Raw genomic sequence first — 27,846 nt, 5'->3', positions numbered from 1 at the left:
CCTCCCTGACACCTGTCAGGTGTGGATCTGATGTCGCCTATGGTCGGTTGTTTATCAGTATTGTCCCCTGAGTGTATATTATGATTTTTAGCCAAATGAGTTTTGAAGGCCACTCCTACCTGGACACCGGCCTGTGGGTGGATATGTAGTCTCTAACGGTTATGTATGTTCGTCAGTACTGTTCCTGTAGTATATATATATTTGTGACTTCTAATACTCTGTATCAGTCCGTCGTTAATGGCTTGGAAATAAAGTCGAAACCAGTCAGGACCTACACCCCGTCTCTTATTTTTCACCTGTGGTAATGTGTGATAAATGACTCACGTAAAAAAGTTATTATAAAAAAAGTTATTATAATCATATATATATATATATATATATATATATATATATATATATATATATATATATATATTATAAATATATTGTCTCTTGGTATGAATATAAATATTGGTAAGTTCTTCATTAGCCAATTCATACTCCTACACATACTTTCCATGCCCAGAGGGAAGGTATTATAGTTATGTAAAATCAGATTCCTCAGGTATTAATGAAAAGACCCATTCTAAAAATCAAATTTATTAAAATTCTCTGATGATACAAAAAATCTCTCATGTGATGATCTACTTCATCAACATTTAAACTTCGCGATTGAATTTAAGCACAGCGAATTTTATTTGAATCGTTACTTTCAAATGATTTTATAATCTTCTGTTACTAATGAAATAAAAGTCCATGCTACATTATATTTTCGTACATTAGGTTGGTTTAATGCAACCATATTAATGAAATGAATCTTAGTAGACAAGAAAATCGATTATATCTCGATTCAGTTATTGGTCACAGTCAAGATGGTCAAGCTTTTAATAATTAACCAGTTAACTGATATCAGAAATTTCATAATCTCTCCATATCAGCCAACCCATAATTCGCTCTTCACGATCTAATATATTCGATGTTAATTTCTTGAACATCTCCCAAACCTCGTTTGGAATCTTTCATGAAGTGTCTAGTGGAAGACGTTGCGCCGTTACTCCTCCCTGTAGGCGTCGGGATTATGGATACCTCCGGGTCCTACGACGATATAATCATCGTTTTTCTTAGGAGGAAGGGACGCAGGGTCGCTCCCGATGGGGGGGAGGTCTGACCCAGGCCTCGGAGTCGAGCTCCTGTACTTCGGGTGGAGGGAGAATTCGGAGCTCCCGATGAGAGGACGATCCGCTCGTTTCTCGGCCATCGTGGCTACGCACAGGGCTGCAAAGGAGATCGTTTGGTTACCTCGCTGGCCTGAGTTGTTGACAGAAGATTTTTTTCCAGTTTGAAGAGAGAGTAGGTTTGTCATTCAAGGGGCGTTTTCGTTTGTATAGGGAAGTACAAGTTTGCCTTTTTGATTTCTTAGTATTTAAGCAATATGACTTTTCGTTCTAGAAGAAAAGAACAGGATGGTTTTTTTTTTGGCAGTTTTATACGAAACATAAACAGTATAACTTTTCATTCTAGAGGCGGAAAATATGTTTGTTTTTTTCGGTTTAAAATGAAACATAAAATATATCTTAAATGGCATCTTCTTATATTTCTTGATCTATGGTTTTTTGCAATATAACTTTTCACTCTGGAAGAAAAAAATCTTTGTCTTATAGGTTTAAAATGAGGCATAAATTTCATCTTAAATGTTGTCTGTTTATATTCGTAACATAGATTTTCATCTTAAGGAAGTAAATATGTTAATTTCTATTCTTATATTCTTCTTTAGGATGGATTTTCATATAAATAAAAAAATATTTAAGATTTAATCTCGCTGCGGGGGAAAACAATACTGTAGATTAATGTGTTTCTGCTTTCGGGTTAGACACCTTTTTCGCCCGAGGATTACAAAAATATGTACAAAAAAAAAAAAAAAAAACAGTTCTTATCTAAAATTTTGATCTTATAGGTGAAAACAGACGATTATTTTGTCTAGATATCAAATGATGTTGTGATCGAACCGTGCATAGAAAAAATATGAGATCAGTAAACGATACAGTTAAGTAAGCAAAGTTCTCTTAATTTCAGCATTTCCAACAGTGATAATATTACATCTATTTGAATGAGTTTCTTTGTTTCACTTTAAGGGACTGTTTCCATTTCTGATTTGGAAACCCAATGAATGTTATGAAAAAGTAAAAAAAAAAAAATTGATGTTCATAATAAGAATATTATTTTCCGATTCGATTAAGCAATGTGCATTAACAGTAATTTTGGCAATGAAAATATTCTCGGGGCCACAAAAATTAACTAGACAATATATAAATAAATTTTCCCATTCAGTGTACATTGACAATTACGTTAGCGATAATTTTCTCGTGGAAAAATCAAATTAAGTATGCCAACGACAAATCATAGGTAAAGTTTTCAATTTAATATTTTTATCAGTCATAAGATTTTATTTCTGATTTGGAAACTCAGTGAATTTTGTGAAAAGTTAAAACAAAATATTTTTTCATAATAATAGTATTTTTCGGTTCGATTATGAAATATACATCAACAGTAATTTTGGCAACGAAAATATTCTCCGGGCTAAAAAAAAGATATGTAAATTTTCCCATTCCATAGCATATCAATATAAACTGACAGATATTTTAGCAGCGAAATTTTCTAGTGAAAAAAAAATTAAATGGAATACTCTAAAGACAAAGCATAAATAAACAGAGTTTTTCATTCAGTATCTATGTCAGTCCAATCCAGTTCCTTCTACTCACCGAGAGCAAGTACTAACAGCAAGGTCTTGTTTGCCATTGTCGTGGTGTGTTCCTTCTGACGGAGCTTAGACGATTCAACTGCAGGCTGAAGGATCCATTCACCACCTTTTATATATCACGATCGGCCCCTCTCCTCCAGTAGCGGGCGCAAGTTGCAGATGATTCGGAGAAACCCGTGATTTCCCTGATGCCAGCTTGGGATTATCGGAGCCTTTGATCTGCATAAGTGTCTATGCAAAAAACCCAACAGTGTCTAGAGTGAAATTAAATAGACAGCGCCAGATATGTTCCATTCCAGGTAGCTTTTTTACAAGTAGATTTTAAAAGCCAAGGGAAATGAAGAACATGTTAACTTGCTTTCTCCTTCCGAGAACATGGTAATTAGCAACTTTCAGTAGGAAGCTGCTGAATCACTGTAATTTTTTTTTTTAAATGCGTCGTTGACTTCGTCGAGGGTTTTGTGAAGGACAGTACGAAATCAATCGGCAGAATTGACATTTCTCTTTTATTCATACCTCATTTAGCCGGAAAACTATGCTTTCTTTTTTAAATACAGAAGTACGCTTAGAAGCAAGTATATAGTTATATATACCATCGGAGACTTAATGCCACACCTACATATGCTTTGTATATATACTCCTGTAACATTTCATCTGTCCATATTTTACCAGTGAACAGGGGCACAGAAGGAAGTGCTCGAAATATATGGTTGCAACGTTCAAACAGTGTTTTATGGGCCTTCTCATATTCATATAGTTATAGAATCGAATGCTGCGCAGATTATCCTTATAGAGTTCATGCAATTCTGCGTTCAGTTGAGTATTGTCTTTTCAGTGCTTATCAGCATATCTTTATGCACCAGATTGTTATTATGCATTTATTTTCATTTCACTCGCCCTCCCTTATATGAATAATAATAATAATAATAATAATAATAATAATAATAATAATAATAATAATAATAATAATAATAATAATAATAATAATAATAATAATAATAATAGTAGTAGCATGAGTCTTGAAATGGAGAAATTAATCCACAGTTATGTGTGGGTATAAAAATATATGTAGAAATAAATTTATACAGAGAACTTTTGCGAATCTGTTCGATTCACGGTTTCTCCAATAATAATAATAATAATAATAATAATAATAATAATAATAATAATAATAATAATAATAATAATAATAATAATTTACGAGGAAAGTAGCAGAACCCTTTGTGCTCAAAATATTCCAGGATCAGCTTTTTTTTTTTTTATTTACCCAAAAAAGAATAAGATTTATCAAGTGAAACAAGGATAGCATAAGAGCGGGAGCTGTTACAAGTCCTAAACAAATAAGAGGGAAATGTGCTTTCCAGGAAAAAGATTCTAGCAAACAGAAAGAGGAAAATTCCATTAGAACCGTATCAAAAAGACCACAGATTGTGGCCCTTCTGGGAAGTTCAGATCTCTCTCTCTCTCTCTCTCTCTCTCTCTCTCTCTCTCTCTCTCTCTCTCTCTCTCAGATTCTTGTTCTTGTTCTTCTTCTTCTTCTTGTTCTTCTTCTTCTTTTTCTGGTAACTTGGTCTTCAGTTTTTTCCTATTTTTTTTTTTAATAAAGGACGACCATAAACTGAGATCTGTTTCTAACTAGTAATGGCCTTTGCATCCGTGAAAATTAATGAATTAAGGAAATTTTCGGGAAAAGTTACACACACACATATATATATATATATATATACGTACATATATATGTATATATATATATATATATATATATATATATATACATATATATATGTGTATGTATATATATATATATATATATATATATATATATATATATATATATATATATATATATATATATTGTGTATGTATGTTCTATTAATTTTTACGCATTCTTAGATATTATGAAGAATACTCACAATTAAAACCTATATCTCTGAATTTGCCATTCGTCATTTACCAAGTCTACAGTTACCCAAAAGTCCTTCAAGAACAAAACAAAACAAAAATGAAGAGTCATTGCAAAACACGGAAATAGAAAAGTAAATGAATTTTAAATCTTTGCCTAGACCATTGGTTAGTTTTTCTTGTGTCTCAAGCTGTAAACAGGTAATTGAGGCCTGCTGTGGACCTCTGGACTCATTCATCAAACTGGGAAGTTCTAAACCCAGCAGGGAAACCAGATTTACCTCACAAAATGCCAAAGTAAACACAGGAATAAAAGGAAGCATTCAAAGTGTTAATTAAACATATAAAAAAAAACGAAGAAAAATTAATAATAATTAAAGAAAGATAATATTCTCTGGAACAAAAATCGTCTCCCGATTCTAGACCTTGAGTCAAGTTGACTGGCTGGGGGGATGGTTGAGGTAGTGTCGGCCTTATGCCAGTAGGGAGCCTTGGCTCAATTGCGGCATGGTGTTCAAGGCAGCGGATTGCCTGACGTGGCCCTCTGGACTTGATTCCATTAAACCGAGACTGCCTTAACAAACGTTTATGGTTGATTTAGATGAAGTCGACCTTATGCCAGCAAAGACCTTTGCCAGAAAGGTTCCTTACCACAGTAGTAAGGATTGAGCAGGGAGTCCGGTGTGGACGGCCGGGCTCTGCCTATCCAAAACAAGAGACGAGCGAAGGAGAGAGAGAGAGAGAGAGAGAGAGACCGAAAGAGAGAGAGAGGGAGAGAGAGAGAGAGGAGAACCAGGAGAGAAAGAGAGAGGGAGAGGAGAGAGAGAGAGAGAGAGAGGAGAGAGACCAAGAGGGAGAGGAGAGAGAGAGGAGAGAAAGAGAGAGAGAAAGATTGAGAGAGAGAGAGAGAGAGGGAGAGAGAGAGAGAGAGAGAGGATTGAGGGAGAGAAAAGAGACCAAGAGAGAAGAGAGAGAGAGAGAGAGAGAGAGAGAGACCTCAGTTTAGCCTCAGCTGTGGGAATGAAAGACCAAAGGTAAAAGAAGTCACTGTAAAAAAATAAAAGGATAAAAGAGTAAATTAAATAGACAAAGTGAGAATAAATGACGATGAATAATGAAATGTGATGTTCATCCAAAGGAGAATTTGCCTCCTCATCCAGGACGCTCGGGGGAAGGGGGCGGGGGTTTGAAAAGGGGAGAGAGAGAGAGAGGGGGGTGGGGAGGTCTCAGTTCAGCCGAGCGGATGCAAATGACCACACTAAAGTGTTTGTTGCAGATGACGAGGCAAGTTGCGCGTTGCATTGTTTGTTTTAAGTTGGAGCGTCATGAAAGGAAAGTCCGCTGCAAACAGCCCCCAGGGGGAAATTGAATGTCGTCAGCCATTCGTTCCTACTGCGACTCCTTCGTAACTTCTGCCGTGGCTTAGCTTTGCCCCCTGGGCGGTTTTAGTGGGGTTTAAATCCCTTGTAGGAGAGCTTTTAATGAATCGGTTTCTGTGTCAGCATTTTCGTAGTTAATGTGTGAATGAGGATATGTAAATATATTAATAAGGATATTCATCTCCTGAAGATGTGTTGAAATAACGCGAAAGCGCTTGATGATTTTTTATTTTATTTGTGCTGCGGCCTTAGCTGAATATATTGGCACACTCTTTTCAGTGACAGTAATAAGGATTTTATGTTAATCAGAAGTGGGAATTAGACCATGGTTTGAACGAGAGAGAATATTAATATGGTTCCTTATTATATGAAATTTTTTTAATATACTAATCAGTTTGAATGAGACCATGGCTAGATTAAGCTAATATGTTAGTGAGCTTAATTATATATTAAGGAAGGTAAGAATACATTAATTCTGATATTATTTTAACGGGAAGTTGTTTAAGAAAGTTGCTTTGTTACTGATTATATAAATATACTATAAGATTATTATTTTGATGACGAGGTTATTAAAAACTAGATAGTTCATTTGATTTTTCATTAAGTAAGAGCGAGAAAGTTAACATAGCTATATAATGATTATTAAATCGATCTGAAAATTTATGTGTCGCTGAGGATGTTACGTAAATGAAGAGTATTCATAAACCCTTTTTTTCAGCTGCGTAACATCGACGGTACTTATTATAAAAATAATGAGAATACTTATGTACTGACGAGAAAGTTAAATAATGATGATATGAACAGAATAACCGGAGCGATAATATATTAATGAATGCAACGCAAAGCCCTTTGGAATGTTACTCTTACTTTCCTGGACTCTAGAATCTGCATTTCGGTCCACTGTCCGAGCGAAAATATCCCGTTATTAATGAGAACATTAATATGTTAACGAATGCACAATATAACACCAAGTAATTCAGACCTGAAACTGTAACAGAATTTAAATTAAAAATTTTTTTCTCAGAGAACAATATCATATTCAATATGAATGAAGTGTGGACGCATTCCATTGCGCAAACTAAAACAGTAACATTTCTTGAATTAAGACGAAAATTTCAAGCCAACTAACCCCAAAAGAGCATTGATGCTTTGAGTAGATAACTGTGACATCAATATATTTTCTTTGCTTCGTACTGAAACAAATAGGATTTATTCTTTTCGTTTTCTACTTTACTCTTCACTAAGGCGTTTATTCTTTGATTCTTCTTAACTCACTTTACAGAAACCGTGGACATAGATACACAAACTATTCCTTTGCTAAAAATAATTTTAAATTGAAAAATTGAAAAAAATGTCTTGATGAATATTCTCAATGAGGCGTCCTTTCAGTTGAATTATACTTATGAACACTAATCCGCCTTGCAGCCATTAAATAGTGCATGAAAACTGATAACCTTAATAAAAACTTACAGTGGGTTAAGCCTTAGAAAGAAAAACCAGTCTCCGCTGAGAATTGTAAGGTACCTCTTGATATTATCAAAATGGTCTCTCCAAGAGCCTGGAAAAAGGATATTATCCTACTCATCTGGGCTACTAGCGTCGTGGCATGCCAGGGCGATGAAAAAATCGTTGGCTCTGTATCATGATCAGTTACTGCTGCAGTGTTGGGTTTGCGGTGGGAGGTTGAAACCAACATTCTTTGGAAGCTTGAACTTCAAGTCAGTGGCCCCGTGGGCTTGTTGCATGTGAATAGGTTGCATCTATTATAATAATTAAAAAAATCTGGCAGTACTGGAGGAATGAATGAAGAAATTTGAGCATGCTCATGTAAATTTGATTTTATGTTTATACGTATATGAGGATCATACGTTATTCGGGAAGTTACCCCTTTTTGTGGGGTTTTGCGGGGAAAGAAGAGGAACCTCGCCAACCCACTCCTTATGCTTGTCTACGCTTTGACAGAAGAGCAAAGAAACTAATAGATTTGTTATAAAGAGGAAACTAATAGCCAAAATTCTCCAAGACTGACGTTTAGGTACCATAAATTACAAGTCGCTATTTCAAGTTTGTCCCTTAATCCAGGGGTCGCCAACCTGCGGCTCAGGAACCGCATGCGGCTCTTTCAAGACACTTGTGCGGCTCCAAACGCTGAAGAACAAATACATTTTTATCCGTTTAAAACAAAGAAATTATGTAGCACTCGTAAGACAATATCTGATTCAATTTTATTCAATTTTAAAAGCATGTTGTAGGCATCAATTTTATTGATTTTTTAATGATATATAAATACTTTCTAACCTGACAATGTTAAGTATTTGAGAGAACCAGTACTACATTTTTGCGATTCTCTAAATAAATTGCTCCTTTCAGTTTCCTTGCATATTAATTGATTGACTGGTTATAGCTACTAAAACTGGCGTCACAACTTCCTAGGTTATTGACATGTAATAAATTAAAAACTAAAAAATAAATAAAATAACTTTGAAAGTAGTTTCATGTCAAATTTCCAAATTTCTAAAATATAATATATATATATATATATATATATATATATATATATATATATATATATATATATATATATATATATAAATGTATGTGTGTGTATATATATATATACTGTATAATCATATCTATACATCTGCATAGGGTGGAATCAGCAGCTAAGTGGTTTATGAATATCAGATATGCAACGAAATATTTTGAAAAGGGGAAATAGGAGAGAAACAGATTGAGAGGAAAGTCGAATGGACAAACAGTTTTGAAAACATGAAGGCAATTTAAAACATTTGGTGAAACTTCACGAGGGGATTTCCCTCAGAGCTTTCTTTGTCACTGACGTCAGAATGAGACAGCGGTGCTTTCAACTCTTCTGCGAATCAAAAAAAAAAAAAAAAAAATTTCAAATTCAGAAAGGGGAGTTCGAAACGCAAAATTACAGCTTCGAATAACAAGTTAAAGAAACAGATGAATATTGTCACTTAAAAAAAATCATTAAATTCTCTTGCCTGTCCGTTAATGTTGGATTCTGTGCTGTTGACGTTAAAATGAAGAATTAACAAGAAAGTCGAAATAAATGGAACAGCAAATTGCGGGATTAGTAAATGGCTAACACCTGTATGGATGCCCGGTTGATACCCTGCGAGTGGGTCTTGGTAATCGTTTAACTCTCCCGGAATGAACTGTTCACGAACACTTTCAGAGCACCGGTGTTCAAAAACATAATTTAGAACATGCAACCCTGAATTATTTGCCTATGTGAGAGCTAATTTTTTTTTTTTTTTTTTTGAAGTTTAGAAAATAAAGAAAAAATGGAGCACCACAATTCGTAACAAGAAAATCTCATGCTAAAAGTTTTTGGGTGCATGATGTACCATCTTCACTCATCCTTTAGGTGACGTTAGCTTTTCTTTCTGACCCCCAATTTAGGTTTGCGTTTGGTAGCCTTGTTCATTTATACTGACTTTTACTCTACATTCGTAAACAGGTTGCAAAAGTTGAGACACCTGTTTCCTGTCTAAAAAAAAAAATCAAGTGAGGAATACTTCATTTCCTCTTAACAAATTGCATTCCAGGGTCTTTGGAGCTTTCAGGAATAACTGCCGACGAGAAAAATATTAAAAGAAAGTTTAAAATACGACTCATAAAGTCGTCTTGAAATGTTAAAAAAAAGCAAGTTATCCGCCCGAAGAACTAACTCATAAAATCTACGAAAATAGTTTCATTTTTCGAACATGTATTCCTTCTCTTCAGATATCATTACTTAAGCGTTCTATATAACTTTATTCCTCTCGAGTAGTTTTCAGTGAACTTTCGGATTAAATAACGCTAATATTGAATAAGCTATATCAGAATGATAAAGGTACGTTGCTGTGACCTATTATTTTACATAGCAATTTAGTTTACTATATAATTGTGGATTTTTATTACGCGGATTGTTTTTCACGAGATTGTGAGTTTCTTAGCAGTGGGACGATTGTTTGGCTAATCATTAAATCCACAGTCGTGTTTTATTTCTCCAGGCAAATATATTTTTGTCAACCGGGAGAGATTTTGCATGAAAATAGCAGGTTTCAGTATTTCAATATTTTTACAAAAAGTATCACATGAAATAAAGTAACATTACCGCAAAAAAAAAGGACTGGGCTTATTCGCCTGCTTGTGCATTTAAATAGATATTAATGCAAATAAACTTGCACATGTAAATGAAATATATAACGAGAAATATGCTAGCCTGAAATTATACTTTTTTTCACATTCTTAGTGGGACATTTTTCGACTTCTTGCCTTTTTTTAACATTTCACCATCAAGACAACTTTATAAGTCGTATTCTAAACCTTCTCTTCATATTTTTCTCGTAGGCAGTTATTCCTGAAAGCTCCAAAGATCCTGGAATGCAATTTGTTAAGAGAATATGAGGTGTTCCTTACTTGATTATTTTAGACAGGCAATAGGTGTCTCTACTTTTGCAACCAGTTTACGAATGCAGAGTAAAAGTCAGTATAAATGAACAAGGCTACCAAATACATAACAATAAAATTACACTTTTTTCGCTTTTTCAGTGGCATCAGAATTAAATACATAACAATAAATAAATCTATTTTTTCCCACTTTTTCAGTGGCACATTTTTCTAGTTCTCCCTATCAAAATTAAATAAACAACAATAAATTAAACTATTTTTTTTTTTACTTTTTCAATGGCACATTTTCTAGTTCTCCCTATCAAAATTAAATACACAACAATAAATTAAACTATTTTTTCCCACTTTTTCAGTGGCACGCTTTCCTAGTTCTACATGTCAGTATTTACATTCTTCATCATGAGAGGCAGAAATGCACTTCAGTATTAGTTTACAAAAATTTAATTGTTCATTTATCGCTTTGATATATCATTGGACTCCCGTCTGATATTTCTACGAATTGAAAACAGGTCTTAACCTTGGTTTTTGTACCCATAGTTTTTTTTTGAGGGGAGGGAATGGGGAGGTTGTGGGAGGAAGGGGTGGGGGCAGGTGATCAATTAGATAAACACCTGACGAAATGCGTCACACACGAAAGAGGTCCTTCCCAGAGACCTTCAGACGTCATTTGTCCGTGAGATTTTCTGGGAATTTACCGCTGATAGAGCAGTTTTGGTCTCTTGATCATAATTTTAATCCTAAATAAACCTCCAGTGAAAGAGACTTCATTTTAAGAAGACTCTCTCGAATATCGTCAGTGATTCCGCCGTCTAGTGTTGCTGCATTCTCAACAAGCTCTGATTCTAGATATTAAGTACGGGAAAATAAGGCTAGTCGGCACCGGCGTGGAACCCAAAGACCGGAAAATAAGCCTAGTTGGCATCACCTTGGGGCGTTCTTTTGTCGGAATACCTGCAAACAGTGATTTGGTGGTTTTCGAACCGGATCTGGTGATCAGTATAAACCTGCCGGTGAGATGGATGCTCTCAGTTCCTCAGGATCGTAGAATCCCGCCGCATTAGAAGGCTCAAGCAAAAGAGAACAGAGAATTCGGGCAAGAAAGATGGCGTCTAAAGTCCAGTTTCTTCTTCTTCTCGCTCTTGGTGAGTGGAAGTTCTCTGATATTTCAGAGTGCAAGTATTGTTTTGTTTTGTTCCCTGTCTTACAATTTGCCAAGCTAATTTCATGAGATTCAATTTTCTTTTAATCTCTAGTTCAGTGTTTTAAAGCTTTTCAAAAATCAGTACTTCATGAGCTTCAAAGACCTCATTTATTCACGAATAACGGCAATGGATATTTGTAGTAAATTTATAGCAGTGTCCTTAATGTGCAAGCGCGATATTCAAGTACCTAATTCTTAATGAAACTAGTTTGATATCTATGTATGAATGTGTGTGTACCACATAAATAAGGATATATGATCCATGTACATACCAAAAATTACTAATAACGAGAGGCCTTATTTGCGGAATTCCAATTCCTCACAGACTATAAAATACTTAGGAAACCCAGCTGCTACAGAGTTTAAGACAAGGTATACCTGGTTTATGCATTGCTCAAGTTTACTAAGCTAATCAGTGTACTCATTCGTTCATCATCTATCTATTTATCGGTTCCCTCAAATCTCTCACAGCCGCCGTTTGCGCTCTGTCGGAGGCTCAGCACTATGGAAGACCTAACATCCCGCCCATTGGCAGCGACCCTCTGTCCTTACCACCGCAGTACCGTGGAGGATACACGCCCGTGGGCCCTGGCGGTATCCACCGTCGCTACGGGAGATCCGCTGAACCTGTGCCCCAGTGGTATGGCCCCGGAGGAATCCACCGACCTTACGTCATCGTGGGTCCTGGAGGCACGAGGCGTACCTAATGGAAGGAGCATCTGATTTTGGACTTTTGTTAAATTGTTTTCTTTTATTTTTGTTTGGTTTCTGGTCATTTTAATTGTATTCTTTCTTGATTTTTGTTGATCTTCCACCAGGTTGTACGGCATTTTACTACTTGCAGTAATTTCGATTCTGCAAGGTGGAATTGCCTTGCATTCATTTGAAATGATCAATAAAAAAAACCCTGTTATTTGTCAAAACTGAACTTTGCAACAGTATTGAGAGTCTGTTGTTTTACCTTTGCTAAACATAGGAGAGATATTCTTCACGTGAAGCAAAAGAAATAAAAAAAATATATATTGGCATTCTCGACTTCCTACCGTGTTTTAATGTACGGTGATAAATACATCTAAGTTTTAAAAAATCTTTTAATTCAGTATTCCTTTACTTGTCTTTGCTTATAGAAAATAAAATCACAGTTCCTCGAGGCTAAGAAATCTATATTTCCATTATATAGAAGTTTTATGTTGGCATCTATTGCTGGCGAACTTTTTCGTGTAAAACTTAGTGAATTCGTGATATATATATATTTCTGTGTGGAACACTGAAGGCCTCCTGAAAATAACGCTGCGTTTAACTATCATGAAATCTTAATAAAGAAAAGCCATAGCAACGCAATGTAACTGATAAAGATAAATCCCAAATTAAATGCAAAATTGGTTACGTATTAAATCATTTTCTTATAAGCATCTAATTTCCCATGGTAGAACAAAAATATATAACAAAATTTTTATCAGTAGAAATGTACTGAAAACCTAATTTATAGCCTCTCTGCGTTTTGGTATTTCCATGGCAGGAATATTAGATGAAGAAATAAAACTAGTGCAATTTACAGGAGGCTTTCTTATGTAGATAATACATATTTGATTTATCAACAGTTTGCTCAAGGAAAAAAAGTTTTTGCTCCATAATGTGAACAATAATAGGTCATAAAAACAATATGTCTAAAGGAAGTTTTACTAACGCACGAAACAGTCATATAAAATAATGTCTTTATTCAAAAGATTTATTTTAATTTAAATGTGAATGAGAATAATAAATAGATTATAGTTGAAAAGATATTTAGACTTAGTGGTAAAAGTATCACTTGATACAAGGGCAAAATTACGTACACCAAATAGGAATTTTGTTTTTCAAAGCAAAACATGGCACTTGATTCCAGCATTATCAGAACTTGCATTTCTTGGACAAATAACAGCTTACGATATCTTTCATGAGGGAGAAGGTTCTTGTACGATACACAAAATGTCTCAGTTCTGGTGCTGAAGTATTCATGTATTCATGCTTGACCTGTCTGAGTTTGGTACCAACAACATTTTCCAGAATTTTCATATTTGATTCTAAGAAGACTGTGATAGGGGCACCTCAGGTGGGTTAATTTTGCCGAATTCCTCCAGGGCCTACCACAGTGTACTCTAGCCCCTCGTTCTGAGGCGACCATGAGCTAGGGTCACTTCCAATGGGAGGAACCGGGTTCCCGTGAATGCCTCCAGGGCCAAGAATTGTGTGCTGCCTCTCTATGTTGTGGGGAGACCAAGTACGAGGGTCGCTTCCAATAAGAGGAACTGGGCTCTGCTGAGTTCCTCCAGGACCAACGGTAATGTAGTCATCCTCTTCCTGCTGAGGAGATCGTGCAACACGGCTACTTCCAACAGGCTGGTACTGCCTGATTCCTCCAGGACCGACAATGGTGTACTCTCGCTCTTCAGCCTGAGGAGACCACGAGCTGGGGTCACTTCCAATAGGAGGAACTCGGTTCCTGTGAATGCCTCCAGGGCCAAGAATTGTGTGTTGCCTCTCTATGTTGTGGGGAGACCAAGTACGAGGGTCGCTTCCAATAAGAGGAACTGGGCTCTGCTGAGTTCCTCCAGGACCAACGGTAATGTAGTCACCCTCTTCCTGCTGAAGAGATCGTGCAGCACGGCTACTGCCAACAGGCTGGTACTGCCTGATTCCTCCAGGACCGACAATGGTGTACTCTCGCTCTTCAGCCTGAGGAGACCATGAGCTGGGGTCACTTCCAATAGGAGGAACCGGGTTCCTGTGAATGCCTCCAGGACCAAGAATTGTGTGCTGCCTCTCTGTGTTGTGGGGAGACCAAGTACGAGGGTCGCTTCCAATAAGAGGAACTGGGTTCTGCTGAGTTCCTCCAGGGCCAACGGTAATGTAGTCACCCTCTTCCTGCTGAGGAGATCGTGCAACACGGCTACTTCCAACAGGCTGGTACTGCCTGATTCCTCCAGGACCGACAATGGTGTACTCTTGCTCTTCAGCCTGAGGAGACCACGAGCTGGGGTCACTTCCAATAGGAGGAACAGAGTCCCTGTGAATGCCTCCAGGACCAAGAATTGTGTGCTGCCTCTCTGTGTTGTGGGGAGACCAAGTACGAGGGTCACTTCCAATAAGAGGAACTGGGTTCTGCTGAGTTCCTCCAGGACCAACGGTAATGTAGTCACCCTCTTCCTGCTGAGGAGAACGTGCAGCACGGCTACTTCCAACAGGCTGATACTGCCTGATTCCTCCAGGACCGACAATGGTGTACTCTCGCTCTTCAGCCTGAGGAGACCACGAGCTGGGGTCACTTCCAATAGGAGGCACTGGGTCCCTGTGAATGCCTCCAGGACCAAGAATTGTGTGCTGCCTCTCTACATTTTGAGAAGACCAAGTTCGAGGGTCACTTCCAATGAGAGGACCTGGGTTCTGACGAGCTCCTCCGAGACCTCTGCGGCTACTTCCAACAGGCTGGTGTTGATGGATCCCTCCTGGACCTACAACAGTGTACTCCCTCTCGTTGTTCTGAGGGGGTCGTGAGAGAGGATCACTTCCAATGGGAGGTACTGGTGGTCTGTGAATTCCACCAGGACCCACGATCGTATAATTTCGTTCTGACTCTTCAGTCTGAGGAGACCATGAACTAGGATCGCTTCCAATGGGTGGCACGGGGGGTCTGTGAATTCCTCCAGGACCCACGATCGTATGATTTCGTTCTGACTCTTCAGTCTGAGGAGACCATGAGCTAGGATCGCTTCCGATGGGAGGTACCGGGGGTCTGTGAATTCCACCAGGACCCACGATCGTATATTTCGTTCTGACTCTTCAGTCTGGAGACCATGAGCTAGGATCGCCCGATGGGAGGAACTGGGTTGTTGTGAATTCCTCCAGGACCTACGATTGTAAAGTTGCGTTCAGCTTCTTCGGGGGATCGTTTACGGCGACTAATGCCGACAGGCTGGTATTGCCCTGTCCCTCCAGGGCCTACAACAGTGTAATCTCTCTCGCTATTTTGAGGGGGGCGTGAGAGAGGATCGCTTCCGATGGGAGGTAAAGGGGGCCTGTGTATTCCCCCGGGACCTACGATCGTATAGTTTCGCTCTGGGTTATTCTGAGGAGACCATGAGCTAGGATCGCTTCCGATGGGAGGTACCGGGGGTCTGTGAATTCCACCAGGACCCACGATCGTATAATTTCGTTCTGACTCTTCAGTCTGAGGAGACCATGAGCTAGGATCGCTTCCGATGGGAGGAACTGGGTTGTTGTGAATTCCTCCAGGACCTACGATTGTAAAGTTGCGTTCAGCTTCTTCGGGGGATCGTTTACGGTGACTAATGCCAACAGGCTGGTATTGCCGCGTCCCTCCGGGGCCTACAATAGTGTAATCTCCCTCGCTATTTTGAGGGGGGCGTGAGAGAGGATCGCTTCCGATGGGAGGTAAAGGGGGCCTGTGTATTCCCCCGGGACCTACGATCGTATAGTTTCGCTCTGGGTTATTCTGAGGAGACCATGAGCTAGGATCGCTTCCAATAGGAGGGACTGGGGGCTTGTGTATTCCCCCAGGACCTACGATCGTATAATTTCGTTCTGGCTCGTTCTGAGGCGACCAGGAACTGGGATCACTTCCGATGGGAGGAACAGGATTTTTGTGAGTTCCTCCAGGACCTACGATTGTGAAATTGCGTTCAGCCTCTTGAGGGGATCTCTTACGACGACTGCTTCCAATGGGCTGGTATTGCCTTATCCCTCCAGGGCCCACAATAGTGAACTCCCTCTCGTCATTCTGAGGGGGCCGGGAAAGAGGATCACTTCCAATAGGTGGTACACCACTTGGTGGGTTTTGGTGCGTCCCTCCTGGGCCCACGATGATAAATTCACTCTCTACCTCCTTCGTGGGATATTGGCCATCGCTTCCAGTGATTTTCCGGTCGGCAGACACGGACAAACAGATTCCTGCAAAGAAACTCTGTATCAACTCATATTTCACAGAGAGAGAGAGAGAGAGAGAGAGAGAGAGAGAGAGAGAGAGAGAGAGAGAGAGAGAGGCGTTTATCCTTAATCCTTTTGTAAGTCTTTGCCTTTATTCTTTATGATGCAGTTATATCTTTGTAATTCTGTAGATATCGGACATCATGATCTAGAGTAAGACCATGTTGAATTAATCTGATCTATTATCTATCTATCTATCTATCTATCTATCTATCTATCTATCTATCTATCTATCTATCTATCTATATATATATATATATATATATATATATATATATATATATATAGAGAGAGTAGAGAGAGAGAGAGAGAGAGAGAGAGAGAGAGAGAGAGAGAGAGAGAGATTTTAAGAAAGGTGAAAGCAAATAACCTCCTGGAAGAGTCATAAGCTTTTTGTATATTTTTCTATAAACCTGTCTTTAATAGAAAAATCCATTACTTTTTGCAAACGAATTTGGATCATAGTATGTTAGCAAAAGGTGAAAACCCTGTTTTACATAACATTTATACATTCATTCATACATCCATTCAGACACATGTATGTATATTATATTTTTTTCTCACTGCCTCTCTAAAAATTATAACATCTTGAAATGCTGCCGAAAGATACAAGCTTTTAAAACTCACCGAACAAAGCCGCTAGAAGCAGCGCTGCTTTCTTGACCATTCTGCGAATCAGCACCTCCTTCTTCTTCTTCTTGCGTGGTGCTGATGAATCCCGACCACTATTACAACTGCCGATGGCTAAGAGAGACACTTGTGTTTTATATAGCGAGGCCTCTCTCCCTACGACCCTTAGCGGAAGTTTGCGAATTCGTGTGTACTCCCACTAGAGCAAATAGTAAAGTTTCCAGATAGGCGATATTTGGTTTAATTATTCGTCTGTCTCTTTCTGTCGAAGATTCATCCAGTATTTGGGATATTAGGTAATTTTAAGGGTGTCTTTACCCTCATTTTTGATGGTATTATATTTCTATATGATATTGTACGTTCATGTACAATGCCAGTATCCTGGAGAAGTAAACTGTTCGAAGATACGTACCGTAACATGCTGACAGTATTCTCTCTCTCTCTCTCTCTCTCTCTGCGAGTGGGTAGTTGCAGTGTTGCATAACTATTTCCGAGCGCATATGCCCTATTATGTAATATAAGACTTACCATAGGGATGCAGTGACGTCAAACGGATAAAAAAAAATAAGTAGAATTCAAAGAGAAGAGAAAATATGATATATTTTACGTCGCTTGCAATTCTAGATTGCCATTAGCGATCGACAGAGACAGATGAAAAACAATTCAGAAATATTCGTCTCAAACAAATTATTTGCCCCGAGAAAAGTTTACTGAATTTCAAAAGTACATTCTTCAACCAAAGTTTCAAGTACTTCTTACATTTTTCTAAGCAGCCTTGGAGCTCGTGTCGGGCCTCGGAAATAACTTCAGAATAATCATAAACAAGTAAAAAATGCGCCGAAGTTTCTCCGGCACGATCAAGTTTTCTGTAAAGCGTATAATCAAGGCCACCGAAAAAAGATCTACCTTTTGGTGGACTCGGTATAATGCTCTATGAGCCGCCGCCCATGAAACTTTAACCATTGACAGGTGGTGGCCTGTCCTATATCGTTGCCAGACGCACGATCATGGCTAAATTTAACTTTAAATAAAATAAAAACTACTGAAGCTAGAGGGCTGCAATTTGGTATGTTTGATGATTGGAGGATGGATAATCAACATACCAATTTGTAGCCCTCTAGCCTCGGTAGTTTGTAAGATCTAGGGGCGGACGGACAGACAAAAAGCCATCTCAAAGTTTTCTTGTACAGAAAACTAAGAAGACTAAAAGTGTATCCCCAAGAACAGGAAAAAAAATATCGATGACAAATCGTACATGATATTTGGTGCGAATGTGCACTTTCATTTGGTTTACCTTCCCAGTGAAATCTGTCATCCCCTGAAGGACAACTTGCAGAAACCTGAGAATCTCTTAGCATTTCTCAGAATTCCTCAGGACGCTCTGTCGTAAGACTGACGTCGGAGTTTCTCAGAATGCAACCTCACTAATGTCTGCACTGCTAAAAAAAATATCTCCAGTTATGTTTCTTATTTTTATTTTGTTATCTTTGATTTCAGTTACTGTTTTCTGTCACTTGGAATAACTAGTAACCACCTGAGAGAAAAAATAGATTAATAAAAGAAGTTCTTTATCAGAATAGTGAAAAATTAACATATGAATAAGTATGAGGAATATGAAGATGGGCCAGAGGTTAAGGAATCCTACTAAGCTTTCATTTTATTGCATATAAGGAAGTCAAATTTATTATATCTTTAAATCTTAATACCCATAAGTGTATGTAGATTAGGTCAACGTCATTCTGAAATCATGTGACTCCATAAGGCAACGAAAGTACTGCAGATACAGGTAGACAGTATATATATATATATATATATATATATTATATATACAGTAAATATATATATATATATATAATATATATATATGTAACATGTGTATATATGTATATATATTTATATATATATATATATATATAATATATATATATATATATATATATATATTATATTCATTAATTATAATGCGAACCTTTTAAGAAACATTCCTATTTGTTTGTCTGTCTTTTGTTCTCCTTCATCATTTTATATGTAAATTTTGTTATCGCTATGATTAATATTACACGGAGTTTCTAAGAAATGTTGCAAGACTTAAGCTAACGCTTTGCTTCTGGATTAGTTACATCTGTCTTTAAGCTACAGAATTCTCTAAATGTTTCTGTGTTCTCTAGTAAATTCTTTCGGATCAGTCATGAAATCACACACACACACACACACACACATATATATATATATATATATATATATATATATATATATATATATATATATATATATATATATATATATATATAAACACTCAGAACTGTCATGCCTATTTTCTGAAACTTACAGTACTTCCCTGACAAATCGTAATGATTAACAAAAACTAAAATAAACACTAAACCTTTTATACAACGAATTGCTGACGTCCATCCAACGTACAACGAACAAGAAGAAGAAAGAAGAAGAAGAAGAAGAAGAAGGAGAACAAAACAAACCCTGAAAAGGCAGAATCACTGGAAACCCGCCGTGTTAATGCATTGACTCGTTCTCCGAAAGGCATCGGGTGTAAACACAACCCGAAGCGCCGAGTCACTTGCGCCAACAATGACCTAACCTTCGGGAGATCCCAGCCCTTGACTCGGCGTCCACGCTGAGAGAGAGAGAGAGAGAGAGAGAGAGAGAGAGAGAGAGAGAGAGAGAGAGAGTTTCTAATGTATTATAGCTTCATGCAATCTTATCCCCGACATATTTATCTGTTAACAAATAATCAAGTTTCAATAAAAGAAAACAAATAACCGAGAGAGAGAGAGAGACTTTCGTATGTATTATAGCTTCATGCAGTCTTATCCCCGAAATATTTGTCAGTTAACAAATAACTAAGTTTCAGTAAAAGAAAACAAAATAACCTCGAGAGAGAGAGAGAGAGAGAGAGAGAGAGAGAGAGAGAGAGAGGAGAGAGAGATCTGTCAGACAATGCACCGAAGTGAGGCAATGACGATTTACCTACGAGGGAAAAATTCGATTCTTTTTTTTTTTTTTTGTGCGGTCAACGCCGAGTTTAAACGCCCTTGGCCTAACCTCTAGGATTTGGAATACGTGCTGATAGATAGGTAGATTGGTAGATGGGATGGGATAAATGGATGTCAAGGGAGATAGGTATAGGCGAGTTATAGTAATGGATTAAGTTTTGTATAAAGATGAAATTATTCCACATAAACATACATAAATACATACACAGGTACATACATATCAACTCAATTTATAGGGCTATCATATTGCAGCGAGGAGATATTCGAATACACACGCATACACACACACACACACAAAACACACACATATATATATAGATTTGTATGTATATAGGACTTATATATATATATATATATATATATATATATATATATATATATATATACATATATATATATATATATATATATACTGTATATATATATATATATGTATATATGTCCTCTATAATTTTATATATATAATGATAAAAACGAATAAGTCGTGTTAAAATTTAAAAAAATAAAAAAGACCACTTGGATATTTCCATCCACGTGAACTTCCAGTCAGGTTCATGACGTCAGCTCCGGAAGTGGAAGGTTTGTACACCGAAAGGATGTTTGCATTCGGGACCACAATGGTTACAGAAAGGGCGGCCGGCCCCTTATACAAGAGCTAATTTGGTGGAGCGTTTACACAGAAGGGGAAATGTAAATATTGCTGTTGTTAAGTAGAAGACTTTTAATACGTGAGTTGTAATTATGTTTGCAAACCTATGGTTTGAGTCTGTCCGTCTGTCCGTCTTTCTGTCTGTCTCTCTCTTTGTCTGTCTGTCTGTTTATACACTGCTTGATATTTATCCATTTTTGATTAAAGGTAGATTTATCATCCTCTCTGGTAATCAGCATAAAGTAATATTTTTTCTCCATATAATGTTCTCATTCGTTTCATCTACTATATTTATTCCGATGTCAACGACCCCGCTTGATTGGGCATCTGTTGACAAAAATTAATCCCTTTTTTTTATATTACTTGTATCTTTTCATTAAAATTCTACGAATAACAGGGTTCCCTCAATTAGTTCTGTAATGTTAGGCAATCATAATATGTAAAAGTCAATGTACATCTATTTATTTTTACTGGAAAGTATCAAGCAACATTATATACTTTGTAAATCCTAAGTATGTCGTAATTACAGAATTAATCAGATATTCCATTCATTGTTGACCGGACAGATGCCCCCTGGTTTTGAATCACTGAAAAGAGTTCTAACTTATCAGGTATCACCTACCTGCTCAATAGACTTCCCAAGGGTAATTTGGACTCATTGTACTCAAACCAGACTTCTAAATTATTTTTATTTCTGAAGCTTAGAATTTTTTTTTCGAACGAGATTGCCAGCCAGAAGTCTCGCTACTGTTTAAAAACTGTTATTCAAACTTCGTGAAGCCTAGGACAGATTGATCTAGAATTTTGTTGTCAGAAGACCCGACTGAGTTGCTAAACAACTTGGGACTGGTATTATTTCCCTGGAAGTTATACTCGAATAATAACATATGATATATATATATATATATATATATATATATATATATATAAATATATATATATATATATATATATATATATATATATATATATATATATATATATATATATATATAAATATATATATATATATATATATATATATATCTATATATATATATATATATATATATATATATATATATATATATATATATATATATATATATGCGTGTGTGTGTGTGTGTGTACAGAAATTGTTTCCCATCAATCTTCTATAATAATAAAATCCGAATGGATCTTTCTTGTTTGTCCGGCCCGGGTGTAGGGCGGGTATTTAGGGGATCGGGATGGTAGGAGGAGACATGACACATCCACCCTCCTCCTGCAAACCTGTTTGTCCGCCCCGGGCGGGGGCGGGGTAGGTAGTGGATCGGGAGGGTAGGGGAGACATGACGATCAGCGCCGGGTTCCAGCGCAGCGTAAGCGCGCGCCGTCAAGCTCGTCTCAGGAATATCGTTGACTTAAAAATCTGATTCAATCTGAAATTCCATTGGAAAGGTTCTCCTTCGGGTACAGTGCATTATCCTAATGATTTTCTTGGGTAGTTTCTTTACTTTACTTCTGTAAATATTTGAGTGGATTTTGTCAACTTGTACCAATCTGGGATATTGTTATTAGTCCCGGAGGGAATCAAATATACGTGGTATGAACTCTGTCATCTTTCTTTGCGTATGGGGCTTTTTGTGCGTGAACACACACGACACTTATAGCGTACATGCACGCATATACATACATACATAATAGAAAATATATATATATATATATATATATATATATATATATATATATATATATATATATATATATATATATATATATATATATATATATGTGTGTGTGTGTGTTTGTTGTGCGATGCGTGCGTACATATATTATATCTTGCACTACCTGCCTGTATGATAACTCTTAGTTCGTACGCTAAGACACGCTATTTTCTGTTTCGACAAAGGGGCTTCGAAATAGTGAAGAATGCGAGAGGCGGTGGGGAAAAGAAAGGAATAACAATTTTGAACCATTTTCATGTTCTTATTTCGAATGCGTTCATCACCCAAGTTCTGAGCTGCACTGACGAGGAAAAATTACAAATTAAAGTAAGGCAGAATGATGAGGGAAGTTCAATATTATTTTGGAGGACTGGGATTGTTACGAAAATGAAGTATGAAATAAATGAACTTAAAAAAAAAAGACTTGATAGCTAACATATTATGAAGAACATGAATTATGAAATGAGATAGTCGAGACAAGTTTAAATTCATGTAATAAACCCAGCGTTGGTTTATAGCTAACGTATTATGAAGAATATGAATTATCAAATGAAGTTAATGGAGGCAAGTTTAAATTCATACAATAAACCCATCGTTCGATGACAGCAAGTATATCCATGAGCAATCTACTAACCTAATACCCAAGGGGAAAGAAATAACACAAGACAGATGCATAAATGCAATTGCTTATGTCGCCTCCTGCAAATTGCACACACGCGCCGACACCCCCATCCCAAGAGGACCGGTAAAATTCGCGCTATTGAAATTCAAGGGGTGTCGCCGCTCAGTATTCCGGCATTTTTCGACCATATTCTACTGTCACTTGTTTTATTGGCCAGAACAAAACCAATTAAGCCCACGTCCAAATATCCCTAGCATTTGTTAGTTTTTATGACGCATTGGCAGACGTGCAGAGTGGGAGAGGACATAGGCTGCGATTCTCGCTCTGGCCTTTGGGAGGTCAAAAGAAAGTTTCTGTGGCATGAATCATGCACAGGTTATATCTATAGCTATGTATGAATTATATATATATATATATATATATATATATATATATATATATATATATATATATATATATATATATATATATATATATATATATATATATATATATATATATATGTATATATATACATACAGGTATATACATATATATATATATATATATATATATATATATTTATATATATATATATATATATATATATATATATATATATATATATATATATATATATATATATAGCCTATATATATATATATATTTATATATTATATATAATGATTGTAATGAAAACAGCCTTCCCTTTTATTGATTTAGCTATTTAATTCAAATACATTAAGGTAGGAAAATTATATAACTTATTGATATTGTGCAAGCGTTGCCTTTCCAATATATAGTCTAAATAATACGTAATGGCTTTATTTTTTCAATTCCTTCATACTGAAAAAGTTCAAAATTATCACATTTTCATACTGGTTCCTTGGGTAGATTTATCGCAAATTCTAATCATATTTTTCGATTTTTTTTTTTGAACAGAAATAAAAATTCAAGCAAGTTCGAATTTGATATTTTCATTCTTGATTAGAACCGAATATGAATTTTGTTACTTTTTTCCTGAAACTGTTGTGTATTTCAGTTCTTAGTTTGAGATTTTAACACCGACAAGAATGGGTCAAAAACTAAAAAAAATTCTACTTTTTCTCTGAAGCAGTATTGCATATCCTATTTGAATTCTATCTCTTAATTTTGTGAGTGAAGGAATCTCATCATTCTTGCATATTTTCTAGGTGTAATCTTTCGATGGGGATTTTTTGTTTTTAATTAGCTCATTAATTTTAGACGATATTTTGGATATATATATTTTATACGATTTATATTATATATATATATATATATATATATATATATATATATATATATATATATATATATAATATATAATATATATATGGTAATATATATATATAGTATATGAATATATATATATATATATATATATATATATATATATATAATATATATATATATATATATATATATTTATATGTATATATATATATTCCAGATTATATATAGATAATAACATAGATATCACATAAATAAATGAATCTCCAATAACATTACTATTTAATTTTTTAATTTTAACTTCAAAGCGATTTAGGCTTCCTTTATCCCCTCACATAGAAGGAAAAGTATGAACGCATTTTGAAAAATAGATTTTACTGGATATTTCTCTCGATACATCTCTACGAAGCAGATTTCCTCTCATCAAAGAATTACAAACATACGAATTTTATTTCACTTAATTTTCGTTCACGTCTTACTCGGCTGAAGATGAAATGAAAAAGAAATCTCTTCCTCTTTTGGCATCGCCCACGAGCTTAAACGACCCATGATAATCTCATCAATGGGATTCTCCGGAGGATAATGTCCCCGTCAGCCAATCAGAATTCCTCTTCATCCAGAAAAAGGAACGAGTGTTGTCGAGATGTTGGACGGGAAATGCGAGCACCTCAGAGGGCGATAAAACGTGAGAAGTGAGGAACAATGATAAATCACAGGAATAAACAATTTAAAAAATGGCCCGAAGAAACTTCGGCGTAATCGAGTTTTGTTGTACAGCCGCTACATCGTATGATCAAGACCACCGAAAATAGATCCATCTTTCGGTGGTCTCGGTATAATGCTGTATGAGCCGCGGGCCATGAAACTTTAAGCACTGCCCGGTGGTGGCCTATCCTATATCGTTGCCAGAAGCATGATTATGGCTTAATTTAACCTTAAATAAAATATAAAATACTGAGGCTAGAGGGCTGCAATTTGGTACGCTTGATGATTGGATTGTGGATGATCGACATACCAATTTGCAGCCCTCTAGCCTCAGTAGTTTTGGAGATCTGAGGGCGGACAGAAAAAGTGCGGACAGAGCAAAGTGCGGACAAAATAAAGTGCGGACGGACAAACAAAGCCGGCACAATAGTTTTCTTGTACAGAAAACTAAAAGGGGGGAAATGTGATAGTCTTGTGCTTTCTTAGTTCATCCTCTGCGTCCTGAAAATGGATTTATCATTAAACGTACATATAAATCTTGAGAAGTAATTTATAGGGACTGGTTTCGGACACCAAGCAATTCGTATTGCCTGGTAAACAGTACGGAGAGAGAGAGAGAGAGAGAGAGAGAGAGAGAGAGAGAGAGAGAGAGAGGAACAGCAGGATTTTATTGAAGGATTCAAGTGCTTTTACTTTGATCTTTCTTTTTTAACCTCTTGCAAGGTGAAAAGGGCTTATAATAATGTTCCCGTGCGGGGAAAGTAAATCTATCTATATATCTATCTATCTATTTATTTATCTATATATCTATCTGTTTATTTATCTATCTGTCTATCTGTTTATTCATCTATCTATCCATCTATCTATCTATGTGCCCTGTTTCTCACCCTTTCGCTCTGTTATATGTACTACTCTTTAGAATGATCTATCTATCTATCTATTTATCGATCTATCTGCTAATCTATATGTACATATATATATATATATATATATATATATATATATATATATATATATATATATATATATCTCCTCTTTCTCCTTTTCCTCTCTCTTAAGAACTATCTAACTATCTGAAGATCTATCTATCTATCTATCCATCTATCTATCTATCTGTTTTTGATAAATATATTTGTATCATATCTGGGATAATCCACTCTCAGCCATCTCTCCAGTAAAACAGAATCATAAGCAGTATATGAGAATTCAATAAGACCCCATTTCCCTCGCTCCGAATAAATTCCTGTCGCCTCATCGGCCCTCGGGGAATAAAATCTGATATGAACGATATAAAACACTATAAAATACTACACGACTATTGAATTGCCAGGTCCTTCGGATTCTATCAGTTTTATTTCTTCGACTGAAGAAACGGCGATTGAAATGAGATACGTCCATTAACATTCGCTCCACTTTTTTACAGGGGGCGGCTCTCCCCCGATCCATATAGGCGCTGAGCCGAAATAATGGAAAGGCAATGGCGGGTAAAATGGATAAAATGTAATGCAAGAGAGTCTTAACACATGGATAGAAAATGGTATTGGGGAAAGGGAACTGGAGGAAAGGAAGTGTTATTGTTTTTTTTTTTTATAGAATCAAAGGTGACTTTTAACTGAATTTTGAACATTTGAAGACCTTTGAATGTCACCGAAGGTTGTTTATGGATGAACAATTTTTTTTGTGTATCATTATTTCGTAGTATTAAATATTTCGATATATAACATAATCGTGGTTAAACGTGCTTTCAAAATGCTTGTGATCAAATGTAAATTATAAGAGGAAAATAAGAGGGACAATGAGCAAAGAATGAAGCAACATTATGAATGAGAAAAGTAGAATATATTAGTAATAAATGGCGTAGTAAGGCACCCAATTCATATCAAATCAGTTTCACTTTGGAAAGCAGAACGGAATAATAAAAATACTATTCAATAAAAAAAAAGATTTCCTTTTCAAGCGAAGGAAAATTCGTTCCATAATATAGAAAAATAAGAAAAAGCTGCAAATATAGATCACAGAGAAAGACAGAATTTCTTATAAAAAAAAAAAATATCCGCAATGTAAAGACCACAGAAGTCTTTTATTGGCAAAAGGTCCCTCTACAGAATCAGTCGATGTGGAACGTCCATTATTACAGCAAATATGCCCGACCCCTGTTTCAGGGTTCCTTGTTTGAGAGTTCCTTGTTTTTCTCTCTCTCTCTCTCTCTCTCTCTCTCTCTCACAGCAAGGGAGCATTTCTACTTTAATAGTATTTCATGGCTTCTTAATAGTATCTCTCTCTCTCTCTCTCATGGCAAGTGATTTCATTTCTACTTTAATAGCATTTCACTCTCTCTCTCTCTTATAGCAAGCGAGAGTTTACACTTAATATTTTATCTTCATCTCTCTCTCCTCTCTCTCTCTCTCTTCTCTCTTATAACAAGGACAATTTACACTTTCTAATGTTATTTCACTCGTCTTTGTGACTCTGTCTCTTCTGTCTGTTCTCTTTCTTTCTGTCTCTTTCTCTCTCTCTCTCTCTCTCTCTCTCTCTCTCTCTCTCTCAACCTCTGCATCATCAATCAGTACTAATTATTTTTTGTATATGTTTCTGGAATCTCGACGTTGGAAGTACTTACCACAACCCTCCATTCGCCTTTTACGTGAAATTACTCAGCTTTACCAATCTTAGCAACGCTAAAAGCTTTC

At 36.3% G+C, this 27,846-nt stretch overlaps 1 protein-coding gene across 1 annotated transcript; it reads right to left on the bottom strand.

Annotated features, from left to right (window-relative positions):
* Window positions 1–13,307: 13,307 nt before the first annotated feature.
* LOC136851410 (proline-rich proteoglycan 2-like) lies at window positions 13,308–17,360 on the bottom strand. Its single transcript, XM_067125497.1, has 2 exons — window positions 17,252–17,360; window positions 13,308–16,588 (listed from the first exon to the last, which is right to left on the bottom strand). The coding sequence occupies exons 1-2, from the start codon at window positions 17,289–17,291 to the stop codon at window positions 15,480–15,482; spliced, it is 1,149 nt and encodes a 382-aa protein (XP_066981598.1). The 5' UTR covers window positions 17,292–17,360; the 3' UTR covers window positions 13,308–15,479.
* Window positions 17,361–27,846: the final 10,486 nt, after the last annotated feature.

The sequence above is a fragment of the Macrobrachium rosenbergii genome, chromosome 23, assembly GCF_040412425.1.
Source record: "Macrobrachium rosenbergii isolate ZJJX-2024 chromosome 23, ASM4041242v1, whole genome shotgun sequence".
Classification (NCBI taxonomy): Eukaryota; Metazoa; Arthropoda; class Malacostraca; order Decapoda; family Palaemonidae; genus Macrobrachium; species Macrobrachium rosenbergii.
This window is presented reverse-complemented; position numbering and strand designations above follow the sequence as displayed.

Bases quoted from the DNA above. Each gene is read 5' to 3' on its own strand.
- LOC136851410 (XM_067125497.1), bottom strand. From the start codon at position 17,291: ATGGTCAAGAAAGCAGCGCTGCTTCTAGCGGCTTTGTTCG. The intron at 16,589-17,251 runs GTGAGTTTTAAA...GTTTCTTTGCAG, and splicing joins GCTTCTAGCGGCTTTGTTCG to GAATCTGTTTGTCCGTGTCT.